We start from the raw sequence: 23670 nt of genomic DNA on the forward strand, positions 1-23670 counted from the left end.
CCGAAGCCGACTCATCTGTACATACATGTTTAATGTTCAACTTCATTGTTGTCAGCTCAGAATCTAAGAGTTTTGCCCGTTGAGTCATAACATTACCATTAAATTTTAATACATTAAAATATTCGGGTTCTAATAATGAGCTCAACTTGGATTTTGTTAGCTCAGCTTCAAAGAGCTTTACCCATTCCATTGTAGCATGATCATTGATATCCAACACATTAGTATACTCATGTTTCATATTAATAACTGATATCAATTCATTCAGCTCAGCTTCCAAGGTTTCTACCTGTTTAGTTGTAGCCTGACTATTGATCTTCAACTTTTTACCATGTTCTTTCAACGTTACCAGATCAGCTTCCAAGATTTTTGCACATTGGGTCTTAGCAGAATTGATAACCTTTGACATATTAGTCCATTCATGCTCTAAGTTTAATTTCAATGTTATAAGCTCAACTTGTAAAATTCTTACACGTTCACCAGTCATAGAATAAATGTTTGATTCATCTGCTTCCATCTCTATCCTCATCTGTTCTACGGTGTCTGTCTTCTTCTGTACATCCATAAGTTGTTTCAGAATGCTTGAAAATTCTTCCTCCGAGATTTCCCTTCGACTTACTATTTCTTCTGGACTATTTGCCAAAATTGTATCCGTCTTCCAATAAATCGTAGAATTTGCAGATGTTGTGGTGGGTGATGTCTTCAAACATTCTTGGCATAATTTACATTTTACACTAGAAGTTGAAAATTTTCTACAATCGGCACAATTTTTCTGCATTTTATAAGTATTAGATATTACACAATAGCACAATATGACACACGTCAAATTTGACTTGCGAGCGAATACTGAATATTTCTGCAGTTGTATTATTCTTCCAAGTAAAGGGAGTTTGAGCTCTGGGGAGTATGGTGTTGATTTAAAATAAATATAATATATGTGCGAGTATGTGTGCCTTTTTAAAATTATAATCAACGTCAGAATTCATTTTAGCTTGAAATAAAATCTATAGAGATTACCACTGTACGTATGTACTACAATATGAATACATGTTTAATGTAAGACACCTACCTAAATACCTATTTATGTACAATGGAAGTAAAACCATCTGTCCTAGCTTTATATTAGTAGCCCACATTAGTATTCAGAATTTATAAAGTAATTTCAAATGTTATTATACATACAAGAGTGGAAAACAAATCACAAATCATGGTGTCCAGAGAATTTGTCGATAACGCGATCCAATTATTGTTATAATGTACATTTGTCAATTTGCCCTTTGCAACATCAAGTTCCATGTGGATAGTCTCATCAAGGGTGTTAAGATAATTGCTTGTACCTATTTTTAAACAAAAAATGAGCATTTTCCACCAAATTTGAATATGATATGCGTAGATATGTTATGCCCTCGAGTTGATTACATTGAGATACCTAGTGTTGTTTTAGCCAACATGTGGCGCTTCATGAGTCTCACTTTTCTTGACAAAAACGGAAGATCTGAAAACTTGTTTGAAAATGTTTTGGATTTACATCTTTCTTTTTTTTGGTGAACTACAAGAAGGTAGATTTAAGCCTTGAAGTACTCAAAGGGCCACTTAAATGGACTACATATAAATTTTTACAAAAATGGCTCCCGAAGAAACTGACAAAACGTCCCAATTCAAAGAGAATTTCAATCGGGGTGGGGGGGGGAGATTCTTAGTTTGAGTATTGAAACCATACTGATTCAGAAAATAATAAGTACCTAAAATGAGGGTGCATTTATGTTTCAAAATCTTCAACGAGGAATATTGCTTCTCAAGAAATAGAATATACCTAGACTTCCTCAAAGTTGATGTGAGAATAGGGTGTCTTGAAAGTTCATTTTCACCAGTCTTTTCAAATTTTTATTGTTTTTTTTTTTTGCAAAAATTGACGAATTCCTGTTTTTTGGCAAAATTGCAAAAAAAAACAATTTTTTGTTTTTACAAAAACATTGTATTTTTTGCCAGAGTTGCCCAATTCCGTTTTTTTTTCAAAATAAGAAAGGTGCCTTCATTTTTTTTAAACAAAATTTGCAAAAAATCCCCTTTTTACTTGAAAATTATCAAAAATTTTTTTTTTTTTGGCAAAATTGCAGGCAAGTCTTTTTCTTGGCCAATATTCCAAGAAAAGTCCTGTTTTCCCTCATTTTTTTCAATCAAACTTTCTCCATTTATCATGCTTCTTAATCTATTTTTCTTTCAAAATTTTGAGATTTTTTTTCTTCTTTTCATGAAAAATTGAAGAAGTTTGAAATTTGACTGCTCCCCCCCCCCCCCGTTTAAATGGTTGACAAAAATTCCTTCTCAAGTCTTCCCTTCTAGCAACATTTTCAAAACATCTTGCTTTTGTGGCAAAATTGCAAAAAATCCTGTTTTTTTCATTTTTCATGGAAAATTTTTGTCATTGACTCGACTCTCTTCTTGCAAATGCAAAATTGAAACATTTGAAAAAATGTCGTTCTTTTGTCGTGCTTTTTTATGTACTCGTTAGACAACTTGAAGAAGTTATTGTGTTAGGATGACAGACCCTTTAGTTCCTCATTTTTCATTGTATAGAATATGGCCAAATTTGGCGAAAGTGAGTAACATTTTTTTGTATTTTTCCACGTTTTCTTGCACAATTTTTTTTTTTTTTTAACAAGAGTTTTTAAACAACTTTGAATGTCTGTATTTTTAATTTGGCATGAAAATTATGCAGATTGAAAATAATCATCATCTTTTAATATCTGTTGAACAAAATTTAAAGTTTTGTGATGATTATTTTTAATTTCTTTCCTCCACGACGTTGTTTACGAAAGGAATTGTGAAGGGGGGGGGGGTTGATAACTTTGGGTTCACGAATATCTGGTATCATTGAATTTTTAGTTAGTACTCGTGGGTAGGTAAAATTTCAAAATTATGGATCAAGTTGGCAAAAAAAGGCCTTAAGATTTTTCTTCATAACATGGTCAAAATCATAGTAAATGTAGAGCTAAAACACCTCTATTCACACTGTTGCTTTGGGGGGAGGGGGACGCAGTCCCACAACCCCCCTTCCCTCCCTCTAAGAAAAGTTCAAAAATATCGAAAAATTGCCATAAAAACTAAAAAAATGGGAAAATATTTTTTAAAAAATAAATTTTGGTAACTTTTTCAAAAAATTTTTATTTTTTCTAGGTCAAAAGTATTTAATTAAAAAACTTATCAAGATTGCCAAATTGAAAATTTTTGAATTTTATAGAACATTATTACTTGAACAGCAAGTTACTGCGTGACCCAGAGTGGAGGGGGAGGGGGTTTATGAAAATTAGAGACTTGCAACTTCAATTTAGCGCCCCCCTCCCCAGGAAGGAAATATAAAAAAAGGCTTGCATATAAGTACGTAAGTAGGTACATATTATTATGATTCGATTTTTCCTGTTTCAAGCATCTTTGACAAAAAAGGAGAGTTTGTTCCATTATTGTTTTAAAAAATCAAGTACCTACCTGCATCCAAGGCACCAAAAAAATTTAAGATTTTGAATACGTTTCGTTTCCAATCGATTTTTTTTCGAGGAAATAAACGTGGACTGATGAATCGACTCTCGTATAAGATTTCAAGTAATTTCCCTTCCTTTCGCCCCTCATCACGTTCATGTTACATGCAACATAAATCCAATTTTTCAGCATAATTTGATGCAATTTTCAGAGTAAAATGTTAAAAAGTCGTTATGATACCTAAATATAAAATATTATGTATTTTTTTGGAAGAAGGGGAGGGTGGTGGATAAAATCGTTCACGAGTCGAAAAATTGAGAAAATTGTGGTAATTCTGATATGTTTCATTGTTCCTTCCCTTGATTTTCCACAGTTCGTCCTTGAGTAGAATTTATAAACAAGCTTATCAATCTATATACGACTAACATATCGCACCTCTGGAGTAATAAGGTCACATCTCAAAAAAGTGAAATTTTCCAGGAGAGTGATTTTCTTTTTTTTAAAAACGTGATTCATTATTTTTATCAACTTATAATTAATTGTGAGGAATGAATACTGAATAGCACCTCAGTCCTCATTTTAAAGATCTGGTATCCTACCTTCATTTAGCATAAGAACACTTTGAAAAATAAAATCTTAAAGAGGAAATATTTCAATGTTTGGAAAACATTTTGAGTTATAACCTTTCATTAAAGTTGATGTGGAGGCGAAAGGAAGCGTCCAAAAAAAATTTCAGGATAACAAAGTCGTAGAGAATTAAATTTCCAATCGACTTAATGTCGTTAGTTTTTTTCTGGAGTGCTTAGTTTTTGAGCTTTTCTCAAAAAACTAAAATTTCATGATATGTGCAAATTCATTTTTCTGAAAAGTGATCAATTTAAAAAATTTTTTCCATTTGGTACAAACCAATAAAAAATGCACTCCTTGTGACTATTTCTAACTGACGAACATTCAAAACAATCAAAACTATTTGTTAACACTTTGTATGTACGAAATTTGCTCAAAAAAGGTGGGGTTTTTTTGAGATGCACCCTTCTAACTCCAAACAACTTACAATGTTGTTGAGATTTTGAGTTAGGCCATTTGTGTTTTTTACAAGATCTAGATAATGTACCCAACTCAAAATGTAATTTCTGGTTGAGGGGGTCATACAAACCCCAAAAATGCAAAAACATCAAAATCAATTTTTTTGAGATGTGACCTTATTACTTACTCCCGAGGTGCGATATATGTTTATAATATTTTCTGCCTGAATGAAACTGGCGCTGTGTATATATTTCCATTCCCTCTCACGTCATCAAAACACCAAAATAACCAAAAATAGTGTGCGTAATTCGCCTGGGATTAAATTAATTCATAATGCAATTGCCTGCTTGGGCCGGAGGAGGACGAAGAGGATATTTGCAGCAACCAGCAATACGAAATGTAGTAGTATAGAGATAATGTCATCGTCGTCATCGCTTCATTTAAATTAAACGATAATGACAAGGAAACGTATTGTAAATATATGGAATTTAATTTCAAAAAAAATGATAAGAATGTGCTCTTCAATCTAGTCTGGTGGAATAACTTGGTCCCATGGCTCGTTTATTTATAGTTTAGGTACGTCTATGACGTATCGTGATAAATCAAGGCGAATTAAACGATTGCCCGGACAATGGGGCGTAAATTGGACCAATGAGACGATATTCGGTCAAGATGAATAGGTTTTAATACTCGTACCTCTACCTAGTGTACGGATTAACTCTGTGTGGAAAATTTCCATCAGAAGCCAAGCCCAATCTCAGTGCACAGAGATGAGAGATGGTTAAAAATTGATTAAGACTGGTTTAATTAACTGGCGCGAAGATGAAAGAGAAAAAAGTAAAAATATTTTACAACTCGATGGCGAATTTTTGGGGCGATAAATCACGATATCGATGGTACGTCTTACGTACGTACGTCTTCATGATCGTCAATCAATTCAACTCGACAGTTAGAAATATGTACAAGTATTTTCAACAATGATAAATATTACAAATGAACTTGAAATCGTAGTCATACCTCGTAGTACGTCAGAGAGATAGCGAAACGGTTGAAAGAGTTCGGATGTCGGCGTCAAGAATATTGTAGAAGGCCCACGAAGACCGGAGAGTTATCGTAGGCCAATCTCCGCTAGAACCGGTAAGGTTTCACCTGATCACCTGAATGCAGTTTCGATGCAAACTGTGTTATCGAAAGAGAAGATACAAGATAGTGTGTTTTGAAAGGCTCATCAACCTCCTATCGAGCACACTTGATAAAACACCTGCACCTGGGTACCACTTACTGTGTCAGATCTCTTGCTCGCGATCGCGATCAGCCTCTTCGCCGCTAAATCTAACGCTAATGCGCCGCTATAATTATTTAGGTGGGTATTTTTCGCACTCGTTGGATTGGCACGACGATGCTAAGACGATCGTCGACCAAGACGACGACGTCGCGTCGAGTACCTGCACTTTTTTTTATCGGACGTTATTAACCGTAAAATGAAATACGTCTGTTCGATGATTAAATTCGTAATGCTTCTCTTCCTGTTAGACGAAAATAGCGTAATTAACGAGCTCGCCATTATGTCACGCCTGCACGTCATTTGCCAGTTGCCGGTAACTTTTTTCATGTAGCTAGGATCTAGGTAGAAAATAAGGTAGGTACCATACGTGTGTGTGTTTTTTTGGGTACCATACGAATAGCAGATCTGTAGGTATTTTTTAAATGTACCTTCGGTGCTTTGAACTATCAAAACGTACATTCAGGTCTTTGAAACATAAAATACGTATGTTTAGTAAACCTACTCGTAGGTATTGTTTAATGTTTACCTATTGATTTTTAGTACTCGTAGAATGTTTGTAGAATGAATTAGAACGAGTCAGATGGGGGGCAGGGTACCCCTTATTGATCAAGGGTATGGAAATAGTAGCGAATACACCGAATCGTATGTAAAAGTTGATCTATGTTTACGTACAAGCCACCACCATAAGGTGTGTAAAATCATGCGTGAAATGTATACCGATTTAATGTTTTGCTTTATAGTACCTCTACCTATACATCGTTCGCGATCTCGAGGTTTTCCATCGATGGTATGTAAATATCGATTGGTGCTGGTGCCGATCCCGATAGCAATGTGGAGACTCTGTCGATCTCATCGATGGGTGTGAAATGCGAAGGTTTTTCATTTTTCACTCTTGTTGTTCTTATTATTTTCAATTTTCAATGGAGTGAATTGCGTTCGCGATCTTGTATGATGTCAGTGTGACTCCCACGTGGTTTGGATTGGAATGAGCTGCGACTGCGAGATCAAGTATGATTCATTTTTACGTATTCTAAGTCGTATTCGAGGTTGATTTGCGGAAATTACGATGGGAAGAGGAAGAAGGGAAATGAAGAATGTTGTTAATTTGCATTTGCCTAAGAATAAGCTAACGTAAGAATCAGACAAATTTAGATATTACCTACGCGATTAGGATCAGTGTTTTGAGAATTGAAGAAGCTGCCATTTTGAAACATGTAAAGTAACTGTATCAGTCTAATATTGATACCTTACTCGAGTTTGAGCAGCTTTCTTGAGCGAATGGAGAATTTTCTCGACTTGATTTTAAAATTAAAGGAATTTTGGTCTTAGTGCTGTTTGGAAATCACCTTATGGTACTTTGGAATTTTTACAATTCGTCAATCAACTCCTTAATTAGGCTAAAATTTTGACTCACTGAATGAGCATGTCACGCAGACCTCAAATTCTTTTCAGATGTCGAAATTGATTTTTTCATTATTGGTGGTAATTGACTGAAAAACGTATTTTTTTTTACAAATTGGAAAATCTCAAAATTGGAAAAAAATGTCAATTTTTGCACCTCGAAATTATTTCTACCCCCACCCCTCCCCTCCTCTCAAAGTCGATCCCCTAAATCGATTGCAACCATCTTCGAGCTGATCTGAAGTTTTCGGCAGAATTTTACTGTTCTACACTATATAATTTCAAATCGCTCCAGAAAGCGTTATTGTAATCAACTTTGGATTGCAAATTGCATGACTTGTTGAAAAAATTATTTCGCGAGTTGAAAAATATCAAATTTTTTTAAAAAAATTCCTAAATCGTAAATTTTTGCAACAAATTTTTGAAAACTTTCCCTGCTCTCTAAAATTGACCCCCTCCCAAGAAAAAACATGTTTGACTCTAGGGCACATTTATTGAACGTCGAGTGGATGGAATTATTGTTTTTGGACCAGTGTCTGAAATTTAATTAAAACGCGTTTAAAATTCTATAAAAATACTTTTAAAAAGAGTTTGAATAATTTTTAAATTACTTACCGAAAACTGATGAAATTTTTGCAACATTTGTGTAAAACATTATGAAAAAGTTGTTTGGATATTGTGTTTGAAACAAAAGAGAAAAATTGTCAAAAACAGAAAACTGATGAAGTTTGGTCAAATTTAACTAATTTTGCGTAAAATATTGTCAATGAATAATATAATCATCTATAATTTCTAAAAAAAAAATATTAAAAAAACTGTTAAAATTTGGTGTAAAACGTGTTTAAAATTGCATAAAAATACTCGTACTTTCAAAGTACATAAGATTAAAATCGTCGAAAATTTCCAAAAACTAGTGAAATTTCAACAAAATTGGGTGAAAGATTAAAAAAAAAATGTGCAAAACATCATAAAAACAGTTTGAAAATGGCATTTAAACAGTTTAAAGACGTGAAAATAATATAAAAACATTAAAATCATTCAAAATTACTGAAAATTTGGGAAATTTGACCAGATTGAACATCGTAAAAATGTATCAAAAATTTTATTGAAATGTTTTAAAAGCATATTGAAATCATACAAAAAGCATTAAGAATTTATGAAATTTCAGCAAAGATTGACAGAATTCAGCAAATTTTTCATTAAACATCGTTTTTTTTTTTTTTTTTTGGGGTGTTTATAATTACAAGATTATTACACCCGTAAGGGGGGGGGGGGCTAGATTTGGTTTGTGAGGCCGATGTTTTCTACTAGGGAGATGAATTTTTGTATTTCTGAGGGTTCGTCAGGGATAGTAGTGGGTTTTCTTTTATCTGTAGTGTAAGTCTGTTTTGTTTTAGTTGGGGACAGTTGAAAAGTATGTGTTGGACGGATATGGGTTCGTTTCTGCAAAATTGGCATGAGGGTTTTGGTTCTTTTTGGTATAAGTGGTTATGAGTAATTTTTGCGTGGCCTATTCTTAGTCTAGTAATCAGGATTTCTTCTTTTCTGTTCAGGTGGCCTAGATTTTTCCAGGGGAGAGTAGTTTTTTTATGTTGGAAGAGTTTGTTTGAAGTTTGTTGTGACCAAAAGTTCTGCCAGTTAGTAAATGTGTTGTGAGTGATTAGAGATTTAATGTCATCAGGAGTGAGAGTCGTAAGAGGGGAGGGGGTAGCGGCTGTTTTTGCTAATCTATCAACAGATTCGTTTCCAGTGATACCTATGTGGCTGGGAACATACATGAAGCTAATTGAGTAATCATAATATTGGAGGTTAAAAAGGGACTTATGTATGTCTTGGACTATGGGATGGTCAGAAAAAATGTTTTGAATGGATAGCAGTGAACTTAGTGAGTCGCTTTGGATTAAGAATTTTTTATTTTCTGATTGAATGGAAATTATATCTATTAGGCAATGTTTTATGGCAGTGAGTTCAGCAGTAAAAATTGAGGCACAGTTGTGAATTTTGAAACTGAGAACTTTGTCATTAATTGAGTAAGCATAACCAGTATGAATATTAGAAATTTTTGAACCATCTGTGAAGCATAAGTTATATTCAGTATAGTTTGATAACAGTTCTAAGTAAGGACTCTTGATTAATAATGGGGAGTGATCATGTTTTGGGTAGTTTCTTAAGTAAAATTCCATCTGTATAGGTTTGAGAGACCAAGGGGGCTAAGATTTTGGTTGATGTATTAGGTTTTTTAGGTCAATTTGTAGGTTGTTCATATTTTTGATAAATTCTGGGATTGGACCTGAAGTATGGAGGAAATGCTGAGAGCTGTAGACATTGAGTGACCTTTGAAGAGGGTGAGATGGATTATTTGCAACAGTTGTTAAGAATTTGTTTGTCATGAGAATTTTCCTAAAATCAGGAGGAAGCTCTGCAGCTTCACAATAAATACTATCAATTGGAGATGAAAGTAGGTACTCAAAAAGCATTAAAAAACTCTGAAAATGAAAATGATGAAAGCTATTGAAAGTAGGTAATCAAAACCGTATAAAATTTGATCACCGAATTCCACAAAAATTGCATAATTTTGATAATGATGATTTTTATTTATTTTAATGTTTTTTTTTCTCAAGTGTCTTTATACTACTATTTTTAGCATATTTCAAATGTTTTAAGGTTTTCTTGAACAATTTTCAATAAATTTCATTAAACTTTGTTGGAATTTCATCAGCTTTTCATAATTTATGGTGATTTTAATGCTTTTTCAAAAAGTATTTTTTATGTCATTTTTAACATGTTTAATTGCAATTTTTGGTTCATTTTTTTCACCGAATGTTAGATAGGTACTTAATGTGACTCTGTAATGGGAAATAGGATGATACTAAATGCCTAATAGGTTATGATGAGAATTACTCCCTAAGCAGTATTTCTTATCACATTTAAAAACACACTTACCAGCTGCTAGCTCAGCCGTTTGAGTACCTACTAATAAATACCAGTCTAAACAGTTTTAGTCGAAATTACCTTGTACTCATATTAATTCGAACCACACGCAAAATAAGAACACAATAATTACAAACACTTTGTTATAATTGATGAAATTAATTATAACACGTTTCACTTAAGTCTAATTATTTATACATATAAAAACTCTACACATTGCTTACTAAGAAAAGGATATTCCACAGTACAGTGGCATAAGTACAAGTACGAGGTATAGTCAGAAAGTAAGTTTCACATTTTTTTTTTTAAATACCTAGAAGGCGTGAATATTTTTTGGCCAAAATTGGAGGGGATGTAGTTCAAACATTCGACCAGATCTGACAAAATTTATTTTGCATTTGGGTGCGTTGTTCGTGTTTCACAGCGTGATTAGTTAAGTGCTGATGAAAAAATGCCGTCCAAATGTGGTATTTGGCGAAAAAAAAATTGTAGTTGTAATAATTATGACTAAAATTTATCAAAAATTACTCAAAACGTATCATACTGATGTTATTTCAAGTTAAGATGTTATTTGGCGCTGTAATTTGTTCATGTGATGGTCGCAAAATTTCTGGTGCTGAGTGACTGTCGACAATGCCGACATTCAGCAGATTATCACTGAACAATCTACTTCATTTGGATTTTGATTGAAACAAAATAATGTTAGTATGTTATGTCTTGAGTGGTTCTCAATCAATTTTCCGATGAATTTTTATTTTGTTAGGTTGAAAAATTCATTTTTTCTGAAATATAATTTTTGGATGGCATTTTTTTATCAGCACTTTACTAATCACGCTGTGAAATACGAACAATGCACCCAAATGCAAAATAAATTTTGTCAGATCTGGTCGAATGTTTGAACTACATCCCCTCCAATTTTAGTCAAAAAATATCCACGCCTTCTATTTTTTAAAAAAATGTGAAACTTACTTTCTGACTATACCTCGTAGGATCACTTTTACCTACTCCCGTGTCAACAATCACTTTGCCCTCATTGGGTAGAACTTTAAAGACCTAAGACTAATACGTACACGTTTACTCCCCAAGACCCGATTCAGTCAAGGCGGAGGACCTGAGATTCAAGCACTAAACTTATGTAGGAGTGAGTGGCCCTATTATCTCTGACAATCAGACCTACATGGTGGCGGTGAAGCGTGAATCAACAAGTGAACTTCAATTCCTTCTTGAATTGGCTGATAGTCTCAAGTTTAGAAGGAATTGAGCTTTATGAACTTACGAGCTTTTCACATCTGGCCTTAATGGTTGATGTGAAAATACCTCCCTGGTGGTTCCCACGTACTCAACACTTCACCTTAATTTAATGCATCGAATAGCTCTTTCTTAAAGTACTATAGAATTGATCTATTTGATTGGATTCTCTAGTACTTTCCTTATTAATGAAAGATTTATATTACCACTGATAGAAATACGATAAGTGTGCCTGTCTAGCCAGTGAAGCCATATTGTCCCCTTACACGAATTTTCAAAAAATTGTTTCAGTTTTTAGTAACATTAAAAATTAATTTTAATGTGTTTTTCATCATTTTCAACAGGTTTTTGTTTTACAATTTTTGATTAATTTTTTTCACCTAATTTTCAAAAAATAATTGTTTCAGGTTTTGGCAACATTAAAATGATTTCAACATTATTTTTTTTGTCATTTTTAACATTTTTTAAAATGATGTTTCAATTGAATTTTGTTCAATTTTGGTAAAATCTCATCGGTTTTATGGTTATTTTGAATGATCTCAATGCTTTTCAAGTTTTTTAATGTTTTTTTTTTGGGTGCAATTTTGACAAAATTTTACTAAATTTTGGTAAAATTTCATCAGTTTTTCAGACTTTTAAATTCTTTTGATGTTTTTAAGTATATTTTTATGTTATTTTAACCGTTTTTTGACCACGTTGTATTTGTTTACAATTTTTTGCCAATTTTACCAAATATTGATGAAATGTTATCACTATCAGTTTTTTTATACCTAGTTTTAAATTATCTTGATGCTTTTTGAAATGTTTTTTTGGTGTTTTCTACCAATAACGGTATTTCCTGCCAAATTTCCAGATTGTAGTTTTTCTTCACCCCACCCATTTCGGTCAGTTGAAAAAAAATTATTGTAAATTGTGTGGCATGGCATATCGTTTGCCATGTTTTCGGTTTGGAATTTCGAATCGTTTTTTTTGTTACGAGTCCTCTGCATGCCACAATAATTAACCCTTCGTTGTAAACAAAAATATTGAAAAATTGCAAAAATAACCCATTGCGTTGAGTTTCTTTACACATCGAACAACTTTTTCATGTGTTTATTTCAATTTTAATGAGTTGAAGGCAGCTTTTTATGACTTTTTGTCGTTTATATTTTTTTCATTGCTTTCAATAATTATTTTATAACTTTGAAAATTTAATTACATATATTTTTATGATTTTAGTATTTTAACAATTTTCATAATATTTTCTCTATTTCAACCACTTTTAAAAAAAATATATTTTAAAAATAATTTTTACGTTGATAATTTTTGTTTCAAGACAAAGTACTCTTAGATCATGAAAAAATCACTTTTTTCCCTTTCCCATTACTCGTAAAAATTGAATAATATTATGTACCTATTTGTATAATCGATCGAGTAAAAATGAGACCTTGAAATCTAAAAAAAAAAAAATCATTCGTAGATCATTCGAGAAAAGAACTAGCAATAAAATAAGTAACTATAAATTGAATCACGTTTCATGTAAAATATGTGCTTATAGGTTTGTATAGTCATAATCATAATCTACCTACTTCTAAAAGAAAGTTCACCAGCATTTCAATTGTCTCGCTCTTCTCATAGATCACCTCTAAATTCTCGAATCTGCTACGATTAAAAAAAAAAAATCAAATCAATTAGAAGCTTTCATATTAAAAGTTTATTGACTTCGGGTTCGGGCTTCCTGCATCTTGAATTCGTGCCATCGTCGTCGAATTCATTCCTCATCCTCTGCCCATATGGTACACAAAAACACGTAAAATACAAATATTTAACTCGAAGAGAAAAAAAATCTCTTAACGATTTAATCCCAGTTTGACCCTATCGAACTATCTGAGCCGTTCTGTACGTACAAATTAGAAAGAAAAAGTATTCACCAGACGTATCTATCTGGTACATGGAGGATTAACGAATTAACGATGTGAAAATTTCACATGCAAACACGATTGGTGCAGTTTTACAACACGTTGATATATTGTATCTATAATTTTTTGGAAGTTGAAATAGGTAACATCGAGGGGGGAAAAATCATCATTAATATTCTTCCGATTTTTCGAACGACCTCGCGTGTTTATGTAAATGAGAAAAAGTTATCAAAGAAGATAAATTCCATACTGTCGTCGTTGTGCTGCTGTAGCCTTCGTTCGTTATAATTTAATCGTCTTATCGACTCGACTATAGTCAAGTTCATCGTTGAAATGTGAAAAATTTTACTCGTCGAGTTCCTTCGGTTATCATAAGAGTACCTGTTGGGTACTTTTGTTTATAAACGAGGAAAGAATGCATCAGAATTGGTGTTGAGAATCACACGCCCTTAAAAGAAATGTACTCTACCTGAATGCATCGAGCTAGGCAATAAGACTCGAAAGTGTATAATTTTCGGTACCTGCCTGCCAAATATAGAACGATTATCTAATTCAGTTGGTAATTAGAGGTCGTCGATTGACGATCGTTGACGTGTTCTTAGATCTCTCGTACGAGTATGTGTACGTGGAATACCAATTATCTTTTTTCTTCCCATTTACAGAGTGTTGTCTATCTTAATGGTGAGTCGATCTATAGGGGAAATTTTCCACCGACACGAGCACGATCGTCGATCGCGTATCGAATCGTAACGAATCAATGACTCTTTATGCAGATACGATTACGATACGTCATCGTATTCAGAATACTGCTGACGCTGACTACTAAGCTTGCCATTTTGATTGGCTCATGTGCGAACCCGGAACTGCACCGCGGTAACAATTGGCGCGCTTTTAATAAACGTTTCGCGAAATACGAGTCGAGCAAGACGATTGCGTGGAACGAGGAATTAGCGAAAATTAAAATATAACACGTTTATTTCTCGCTGTGCCGGCTCTGCTGACAGAAGTGTAACGGCATCGTATAATGTGCTATATAGTTTAATTGTATGTGTAGCTAAGGTACGTATACTTATTGGCAGAATACTATAAAATGGAAACGATCCAGTGCGACAGACAGTAATTGAAAAAAAGCTGATTGCAATTTGCAGCAGAGTGTCAAGTATGGCCGGATTTTCTTCTGAATACTTTTTGTCGCTGGATTGAGATGTTGAGTGATCGATGGAATAACTCCTCGATATTGTCTCTTTTACTTCAAGATGATAGGGGAAGAGGAAGAGTTGTACATCAAGTTTATCTTGAGACATGGGACATTGATATACATAAGTATAGAGTACTATGTCTAAATCCATCTCCAGTACATGTAGCCCCATTTATTGTACTAGGTGATCTTGGCACACCCTCTGTGAGATAGCATTTCCTAAAGGTGATTATTTATTCGTTGTGCATTGGTACAATACATGAATAGTACATAGGTACCTACATTACATACTGCATTCTTATCAGTTGGCTTTTGGGTGGAGTTCCATATGTAAGTACTATGGTGAGAGTGGTTGACATTCTAAATGTGTGCTTAGACTCACATCTTAGTCTACTTTTTTCTTATCAACAATGAAAGGAAGTTGTATGTTTTATGTACGTAATGATAAGTATCAAATTTAGGTAGAATTTGAATTACTACTTACGTCATTTGAAACGTTTTGAGATGAAACGTTTCATTGTTTTTTTTTTTTAAATTGAGAAAGAAAGTAGAAAAAGCTCAAAAAAATTGTAAAAAACACAACACTTGAAAAATTGGGAAAATTGCACATTCCAAAAGTAGATAGTAACTCGATTTTGTGAGGATGTAAATTTTTTAAAATAAATGTGTAATCCTCTTCTCCCAATTATAAACACCCATTTTTCCTTTTTTTACCGTGAAATTTAAAAATTGCAAAATTTTGCATTTTTAAAAATTTCAAAAAAATTGAAGAAAAAATCGCAAAAAAATTTTCATGGATCATTTTGTTTAAAATCGGACTGGTGTTGAGAGCAAAAAAACACTCACGCACTATGCTTGAGAAGACCGACTTTTCTTCAGAACATAAATCTTTTACGAACAAATTGAGTCACTTTTTTTGAAACATTTGTGTAGCAATTGATTTGTTTACAATCGAATCGAATCATTTACGAACGATTGGTGATTAAATAAATTGATTAATTTCCAGGTGAATCATTCGCAAACGGATCAATTAATTTACTATTGGTTCGTTTTTTTTCTTTTTTTTTAAAAATGAAACTATTGTATAAGAGTTGATCTGTTTTTAAGTGAAGTGAATCGAATCGAAAAAATTGATTGATTTCTAGGTGAATCGCTCGCGAACGAATTACGTTTTTTAGTGAATCATTCGCGAACGGATTGATTTGTATAAGTGACTCGTTCGTGAACGAATTGATTCATTGATATAAGATAAGTGACTCGTTCGCGAACGAATCGATTCATTTATTTAATTTTTGGTGAATCGTTCAGGAACGAATTGAAGAATTTTTGGTGAATCATTCGCGAACGAATTGATTTGTACAAGTTACCCGTTCGCGAACGAATCGATTCATTTACTTAATTTTGGTGAATTATTCACGAACGAATTGAAGAATTTTTGGTGAATCATTCGCGAACGAATTGATTTGTACAAGTTACCCGTTCGCGAACGAATCGATTCATTTACTTAATTTTGGTGAATTGTTCACGAACGAATTGAATAATTTTTGGTGAATCATTCGCGAACAAATTGAATAATTTCTGGTGAATCATTCGCGAACAAATTAAATAATTTTTGGCGAATCATTCGCGAACGAATTGATTCGTACAAGTTACCCGTTCACGAACGAATCGATTCATTTACTTAATTTTGGTGAATCGTTCACGAACGAATTGAATAATTTTTGGTGAATCATTCGCGAACAAATTAAATAATTTTTGGTGAATCATTCGCGAACGAATTGATTCGTATAAGTGACTCGATCGTGAACGAATCGATTCATTCAATTAATTTTTGGTGAATCGTTCACGAACGAATTGAATAATTTTTGGTAAATCCTTCGCGAACGAATCGATTCCTTAAATTAATTTTTGGTGAATCGTTCACGAACGAATTGAATAATTTTTGGTGAATCATTTGCGAACAAATTGAATAATTTTTGGTGAATCATTCGCGAACAAATTAAATAATTTTTGGTGAATCATTTGCGAACGAAATGATTCGTATAACTCGTATAAGTGACTCGATCGCGAACGAATCGATTCATTTATTTAATTTTTGATGAATCGTTCACAAACGAATTGAATAATTTTTAGTGAATCATTCACGAACAAATTGAATAATTTTTGGTGAATCATTCGCGAACGAATTGGTTCGTATAAGTGACCCGTTCGTGAACGAATCGATTCATTTACTTGATTTTGGTGAATCGTTCACGAACGAATTGAATAATTTTTGGTGAATCACTCGCGAACGAATTGGTTCGTATAAGTGACCCGTTCGCGAACGAATCGATTCATTTACTTAATTTTGGTGAATCGTTCACGAACGAATTGAATAATTTTTGGTGAATCACTCGCGAACGAATTGAATAATTTTTGGTGAATCATTCGCGAACAAATTGAATAATTTTTGGTGAATCATTCACGAACAAATTAAATAATTTTTGGTTAATCATTTGCGAACGAATTGATTCGTATAACTCGTATAAGTGACTCGATCGCGAACGAATCGATTCATTTACTTAATTTTTGGCGAGTCGTTCACGAACGAATTGAATAATTTTTGGCGAATCATTCGCGAACGAATTGAATAATTTTTGGTGAATCATTCCCTTTCGTGAACAAATTGATTCGTATAAGTGACTCGTTCGCGAACGAATCGATACATTTACTTAGTTTTCGGCGAATCGTTCACGAACCAATTGAATAATTTTTGGTGAATCATTCGTGAACGAATTGATCTATAAATTGAAGAATTGATCAATTCGTTCGCGAATGGTTCTTTCAAAAAATTAATCAATTCGTTCATGAATGATTCCCTGAAATGAAGTAATAATACTCTCACAAACAATTCACTGAGAATTGAATCAATCAATACGTAAACAATTTGTTTGAAAACAGATCCACTATAATTGTTAATAAACAATTCGTTAGGAATGGTGGAGGCTTTATGCTAACCTTATAAATCTGCAAAAATTTCAAAAGTCCAAAGTTAACCTTTGTTTGAAAATATTATTTTCAAATGCTTGCCAAATTTCGGAACTACAATTTGAAAATTAAAAATAGAAACCGTCGACTTTTCATAACGAGGACCGAGAATCTCGGAAAGGAATGGAAGGGAGGAGAGGGGAGGGGAGGGGGCATAAAGCCCCGAAATTTTGGCCAACATGTGAAAAAAAAAATGTCAATGGTCGTGTGACGTATTGATTCATATAGGTTTTTTTGGGAGGTGTTGAATTCGAATATCGACATAATATTTTTTTGAGTCGGCCTCTTCAATGCTCCCATTGCTCCCATTTGCCCCCTCCCATCTGAAAATAGGAAAAATCGTGCGACACGATTGTGCTTTGTTGGGTTTTTGGGCGGGCCGAATACGAATATCAACTTACTTTTTGTATTCAAACCCTCTCTAAAACTCTCCAATGCCTCAATATTGCCCCCTTGATTTCCTGAAAATATGTAGGAAAATTTGTGTAAAATGTGCAAGTTTATTAGGTTTTTAAGGACATTAGTACACGATGATCATGTTATTTTTTCAATCTGACCCTTCCAATGACTCTCCCATTGTCCTATCTCTTTTCGTAAATAGGTATAGAAAAACCAAAAAGTATTGTGACGTGGTTTATTCGACTACGTTTATTTGATCGTTTTAGAAGATTGAAAAAGTTGTTCAGTCGGGAAAAGACTCGATTTGTAAGAAGTTGAGATTTTTGATCATTATCTAAACTCTTTTTCATTTCCTCAGTAAAACGTAGGTATAAACGTTGAAATATTTTCAATTTTTGAAAATTTTCAGCAAAAAAAAATGAGAAAAAACTATATGAAAATTTTTAAAATGTTTTCATTCTTTGGAGAAAATTTTTTTATTTTTTTTGGAGAAAAAATGGGCTTGCTTTGGAAAATCAAAATCATCTGAAATGGTGACTCAATTTAATTTCTAGTATGAAAAAACTGTAAAATTTTATAAAATTCTGCCAAATTGATCGAGAATGATCGAAGTGATTTCCATTGTTGAAGAGCTGTTATTTTCGAACTGCACGTCGATATTTTTGAAAGATCCTAAAACGTATGAAAAATATCACTTTACGTCTTACTTCTTCATTAAATCCCATTATACCCAATATCCCTCTTTTTTCGGAGGAAATTCGTCTAAAAAACTGGAACGACGACTTCGTCAAGATGACAACACTTAATCTTATCGTCGCGTTACGTTGCAAAAATAAAACCTTAACATCGCGATGACTCGGTGTGCATTTTGCAATTACTTAACGAATAAAAATATCATCTCGTTAATTCGGTTTTTCTTTGATTTTTTTTTCCTCGCAGGAAGTCCTTGGGAAATATCAGTCATGCCCAGCGGAACTGTCGGTCCGAAGATGTCAGTTATTGGAGAAGCGGTCCGGCTTGTACCGGCCAATCACTCGGCTAGTTTCCAAATCAGCGCTATTGGATTTAGAAGAAGTGATTTACGAGCTACGGTTATGAGTAAGTGATTCAGATTTGCCAAGTGTCAAATTAAGTATAGGAAATGAGCCTTTTTTTTTTTTTTACAATGGTTTCCTTTTTTTTTTTTAGGTCCGTCCAAACGTAATTTACCAACTTCCATATTTTCCGAAGGAAGTAACGGAGTATTCCGTATCGAATTTATACCCACCGAGGTGGGCAGCCACCTTATCGATGTCTCCGTAGCTGGTGATAAACTCATAGGAGGCCCGTTGGTGGCCAAGGTGTATAATACATCTTATATACATGTTACCGATGTGAAAAATGGCGTAGTCGGACAACCCTGTCAATTCAAAGGTACCTACGTTAAACTTTGTATCGCGTCTTGTTTCTGGTTTTTTCTTCTTACAACAACAATCGAGCCAAATTTCCAAGTGAAAGTATATACAATATGTAGAAACGTTTTATGGGCATAGAATGCATTTTATGCAAATGTATTTTTATTTACTTATACCTACTTATATGCGAGTAAATGTTTTACGACGATTGTTCGAATGTTCGGTGTATTTCGAATAATAAGGCTGGCGGGCGATGGCTCTGGCTCTGGCTCTTGTATATTAAAAATACATTTACATTGTTGAATGGAATGAAATCAAAATGTATAATGCAAGTCATGCCTCCTTATATATATACTCACGATGCCTTGTTTGACTCGCCAGCAAAGGAAGGAAGTACTACCTAGCAGATGAAGAATGAAAGTTTGATTTTACTCATTTTGCTCTTTGTTTTTCTTTTTGTTCTGTCGCATCTTTGTATAGTTGACGCTAGCGAAGCTGGTGAAGGTCAATTGGAGATTTCAATCAACGAAGGCGAAGTACCAAATCACGTTACTGTAGTAGGCGGAGGTCGTTGTCTAGTCTCATTTACGCCAGAACAGCCGAAGCCTCATCTTATCGATATTAAATTCAACGGAGAAACCGTATCAGGTAAGATTACGTGGGTTCTTAAGATGATACTTGCGTCTATATGCTCGAGTTGTGCAATCGCCACAACAGAATACTAATCGGATGAGTGGAGAGTTAAGAAGAGCTGAGTGAATTTATGAGACCAAGTATGCTGCGGAAAGCCAGAAGAATGGGATCTTAGTGTGTAGTTTTTTTCGAGTGCTTTGGTAAAAGCTACATGTTGAAATACCAACTAACGTGTGAAGAGGAATTGTCGACGGATTTATTAGAAGTCGAAGTCCGATTGCATAATAATTTCGTGATACCTATGTATTTAGTATTTTATATGCTGAATTTTTCAACCGACCAAGGTTTATGAGGAAATCCTCGATAATCGTATTATTAAGTAGGCTCGTTTTGTCGCAGGTTTATTTTTTGTAGATTCAGTTCCATAATGCGAGCATGTCGAGCAGAGTTTCTTAATCGGAGTATTTTCTCATTTTTATGCGTAGTGAAATTCTAAATGATTTGTTATGGCTTGACCTCGGAAACTCAATAGACTGAATTTCAAAAATTAATAAAAAAAAAAAATTGAAAAGTTCGATATTCTACTTTGAGATTATTGTGAAAGTTTGTTTCGATGAAATCTTTTCTTGATCAATGAGAATTTCAAATTGAAAGAATGTCTTGCAGATGGTGTTGTGTGGGCGTGGAGAGGGAGGGGGTAAAATGAGTGAATTGGCCCAAATCGATTTTTTCACAATTTCTCGTGATGTGTATTTTCAGCCTTAAAACCCATCGTCATAATCCTACTTTATTCCAAAACATCAGAGGGGGAGGGGGATACTCAAAGGCTCCAAGTGTAAATAAGGCAAATTTTTTTGATTTTTTTCGAGCTTTTTTTTGTCTTTAAAATGGATTTTAGAATTTTGAAAATGGGACATAGAGAACAACTTGAGTTGACCCCTCCTTCGAATTTGAACAGGAATGCAATTTTCGCAAAAAGCATAACGGGTCATTCCACGTCAATTGGTCCAAGAAGTGGTAGGGGGGATCGGCGATTTTTTTGAAATTTTTCCTTTGGAAAGACCTTCCGAAGGGATGACCAATGGCGCAAATCACAGCCCTCTAGCTCATTTTTAAAGGCAGCCAGGGGGTGTCAATGTTTTCAGTGATCCTAAAATATCATACATTTCAGCCGTGGATTACTCGATAACCGCGATACCTACCAAAATGGAACTTTTTCTCATAGTTAGGGGTTTTGAAAGGCTTTTTGGTGATATCATAAAAATCAGTGTTGCCACTTTTTTTCGTACAGAAAATTAGCTCAAAAAGTTTCGAAACGTAGTTTTCATATCGTTCCGACTCTCAAAAATTCTGAAAAAAATATATTATGCACAACTTTTCATGCTGAACAACATATTAAAAAATTGGGATGGTATCATGTTGCAAAGTCAATTTTAAAAAATTCAAAGTTTACGAAAAAAAACGATTTTTTGATTTAAAACATGGAAAAAAGTTTTTATAGGTGAAGTTGACCCATTTTTGACCCCTATTTTTACGTATCTGTCGAAAAAGTTGGAAAAATTCTTTCACCCGATGAAATGAATTCCTCACAAAAAAATCAAAATTCTAAAAGATTCAAAGAATGAACGAATTTTTATTTTTTTTGTTGCGAGTGTAATTTTCATCAACTTTTTCATGAAATACGTCAGAAAGAGGTCAAGACAACTGAATAAATTTAAACTTTTTTTGATGATTGAAATTGAAAATTGAATTTTTTCGAATTTTGATTTTTTGTGAGGAGCTTATTTCATCGAGTGAAAGGGTTTTTTCAACTATTTCGACATCTACGTAAAAATAGGGGTCAAATGGGTCATCTTCACCTATAAAAACTTTTTTTCATGTTTTAAATCGAAAAATCGCATTTTTTCGCAAACTTTAAATTTTTTAAAAATAGACTTTGCAACATGTTACCATCCCAATTTTTCAATATGTTGTTCAGCATAAAAAGTTATACATGATATATTTTTTTCAGAATTTTTGAGAGTCGGAACGATATGAAAACTACGTTTTGAAACTTTTTGAGCTAATTTTTTGTACGAAAAAAAGTGGAAACACTGATTTTTATGATATCACCAAAAAGCCTTTCAAGACCCCTAACTATGAGCAAAAGTTCCATTTTGGTAGGTATCGCGGTTATCGAGTAATCCACTGCTGAAATGGATGATATTTTAGGATCACTGAAAACTTTGACACCCCCTGGCTGCCTTTAAAAATGAGCTAGAGGGCTGCGATTTGCGCCATTGGTCATCCCTTCGGAAGGTCTTCCCACAGGAAAAATTTCAAAAAAATCGCCGAACTCCCCTACCACTTCTTGGCCCAATTGACGTGGAATGACCCTAACTTGAAACTTTCATAAACAAAATTTCAAATACTCGAATTAGAATTTTTCGATGTATGGTGAATTTTCAAAAATCCATAAAATAATGGCAATTTCTGAAATTACTGTTGTTTTTTGTTGTTTTTTTTTTAATGTATTCTTTTCCAGTAAAAATTATGAAAATCAGTTTTGAAGCTCATATCACTGAGTCCTTAAAACTGAATTTGGTCATTTCAGCCATTTTTGAGCCTCCAGCGCATTTTGAGATCTTCTCAGAATTATTTTTAAAAATTTCAAAAAATACAAAAATCAATTTTAGACAACTAGAAATCAAATTCGGGCTAATTCTCGACCTGTTTGAACAGTTAAATCAACAAATTGGAACGATTTCCACATGGACACTTCGAGATTTGCTTGATGAAAATTTTAAAAATGGGAAAAATAAAAAATCGTACTGTATTGTGGGGAAAAAAGTAAAGTTCTCGAAATGATCACGAAGAATTCTCCTCAATTCTGAGTCAACTCGTGAAATGAGTCGAGTATAAGTCAGAATTCAATTTCTGGCTGTCTAAATTCATTTTCGCGGTTTTTGAAGATATTCAAAAATTTTGGAAAAATTGAAAATCGCTATGAGGTCTCTAGAATGACCAGAAATGGCAGCAATTCTGAGTCAACTCGTGAAATGAGTCGAGAATAAGTCAGAATTCAAATTTCTGGCTGTCTAAATTCATTTTCGCGTTTTTTGGAGATATTCAAAAATTTTGGAAAAATCGAAAATCGCTATATGACTATGAGGCCTCTTAAATTACTAGAAATGGCAGAGTTTGATCAGGGGGAAGGGGGGTTCCATTTTTGTTTTTTCAAAAATTTACCAAGAAGTGAAAAATTAATTCGAGCATTTGAAATTTTTGATCTTGGGATTTTAAGGTCATGAATTTTCCGAAAATCGCATCCCTGTTAAATGGGGGAGGGGGGAGGAGCGAGAGGGTATTAAACTCGAGTGATTTCTTACGCCACTTCCAAAATTTTAAAATTGATTTTAAAGATCAAAACAACTCAAATATGCAAAAATGGCAGAGTTTGATCGGGGGGGGGAAGAGGGTTCCATTCTTGGTTTTTCAAAAATCGATCAAAAAGTAAAAAATTAATTCGAGCATTTGAAATTTTGATCTTGGGATTTTTAGGTCATAAATTTTCCAAAAATCGTATTCCTGTTGAAATGGGGGGGGGAGGGTGTTCAACTCGAGTGATTTCTTATGCCACTTCCAAAATTTTAAAATCGATTTTAAAAATCAAAACAGCTCAAATACATAAAAAAATAGAAAATTATGCAGGTGAAAAATTTTTCTAAAAATTAGAAAAATTAGGCAGTTGAAATGTTGCTTTTGAAGTTTTCAGAA

At 33.5% G+C, this 23670-nt stretch overlaps 1 protein-coding gene across 6 annotated transcripts in view; it reads left to right on the forward strand.

Annotated features, from left to right (window-relative positions):
- jbug (filamin-type immunoglobulin domains fbug) overlaps positions 1-23670 on the forward strand; it is a 118600-nt gene that overhangs the window by 72292 nt on the left and 22638 nt on the right. For all 6 annotated transcript variants that reach the window (XR_010557990.1, XM_065358862.1, XM_065358864.1 and 3 more), the window contains 3 exons: positions 18827-18985; positions 19076-19300; positions 19762-19929. Coding sequence is in view for 5 of the 6 variants with exons in the window: in XM_065358862.1 (XP_065214934.1) it covers positions 18827-18985; positions 19076-19300; positions 19762-19929 (552 nt within the window). In the remaining variant the exon portion in view is untranslated. The remainder of the gene's footprint in view (positions 1-18826; positions 18986-19075; positions 19301-19761; positions 19930-23670) is intronic.

Source organism: Planococcus citri, chromosome 3, assembly GCF_950023065.1.
Source record: "Planococcus citri chromosome 3, ihPlaCitr1.1, whole genome shotgun sequence".
Taxonomy (NCBI): Eukaryota; Metazoa; Arthropoda; class Insecta; order Hemiptera; family Pseudococcidae; genus Planococcus; species Planococcus citri.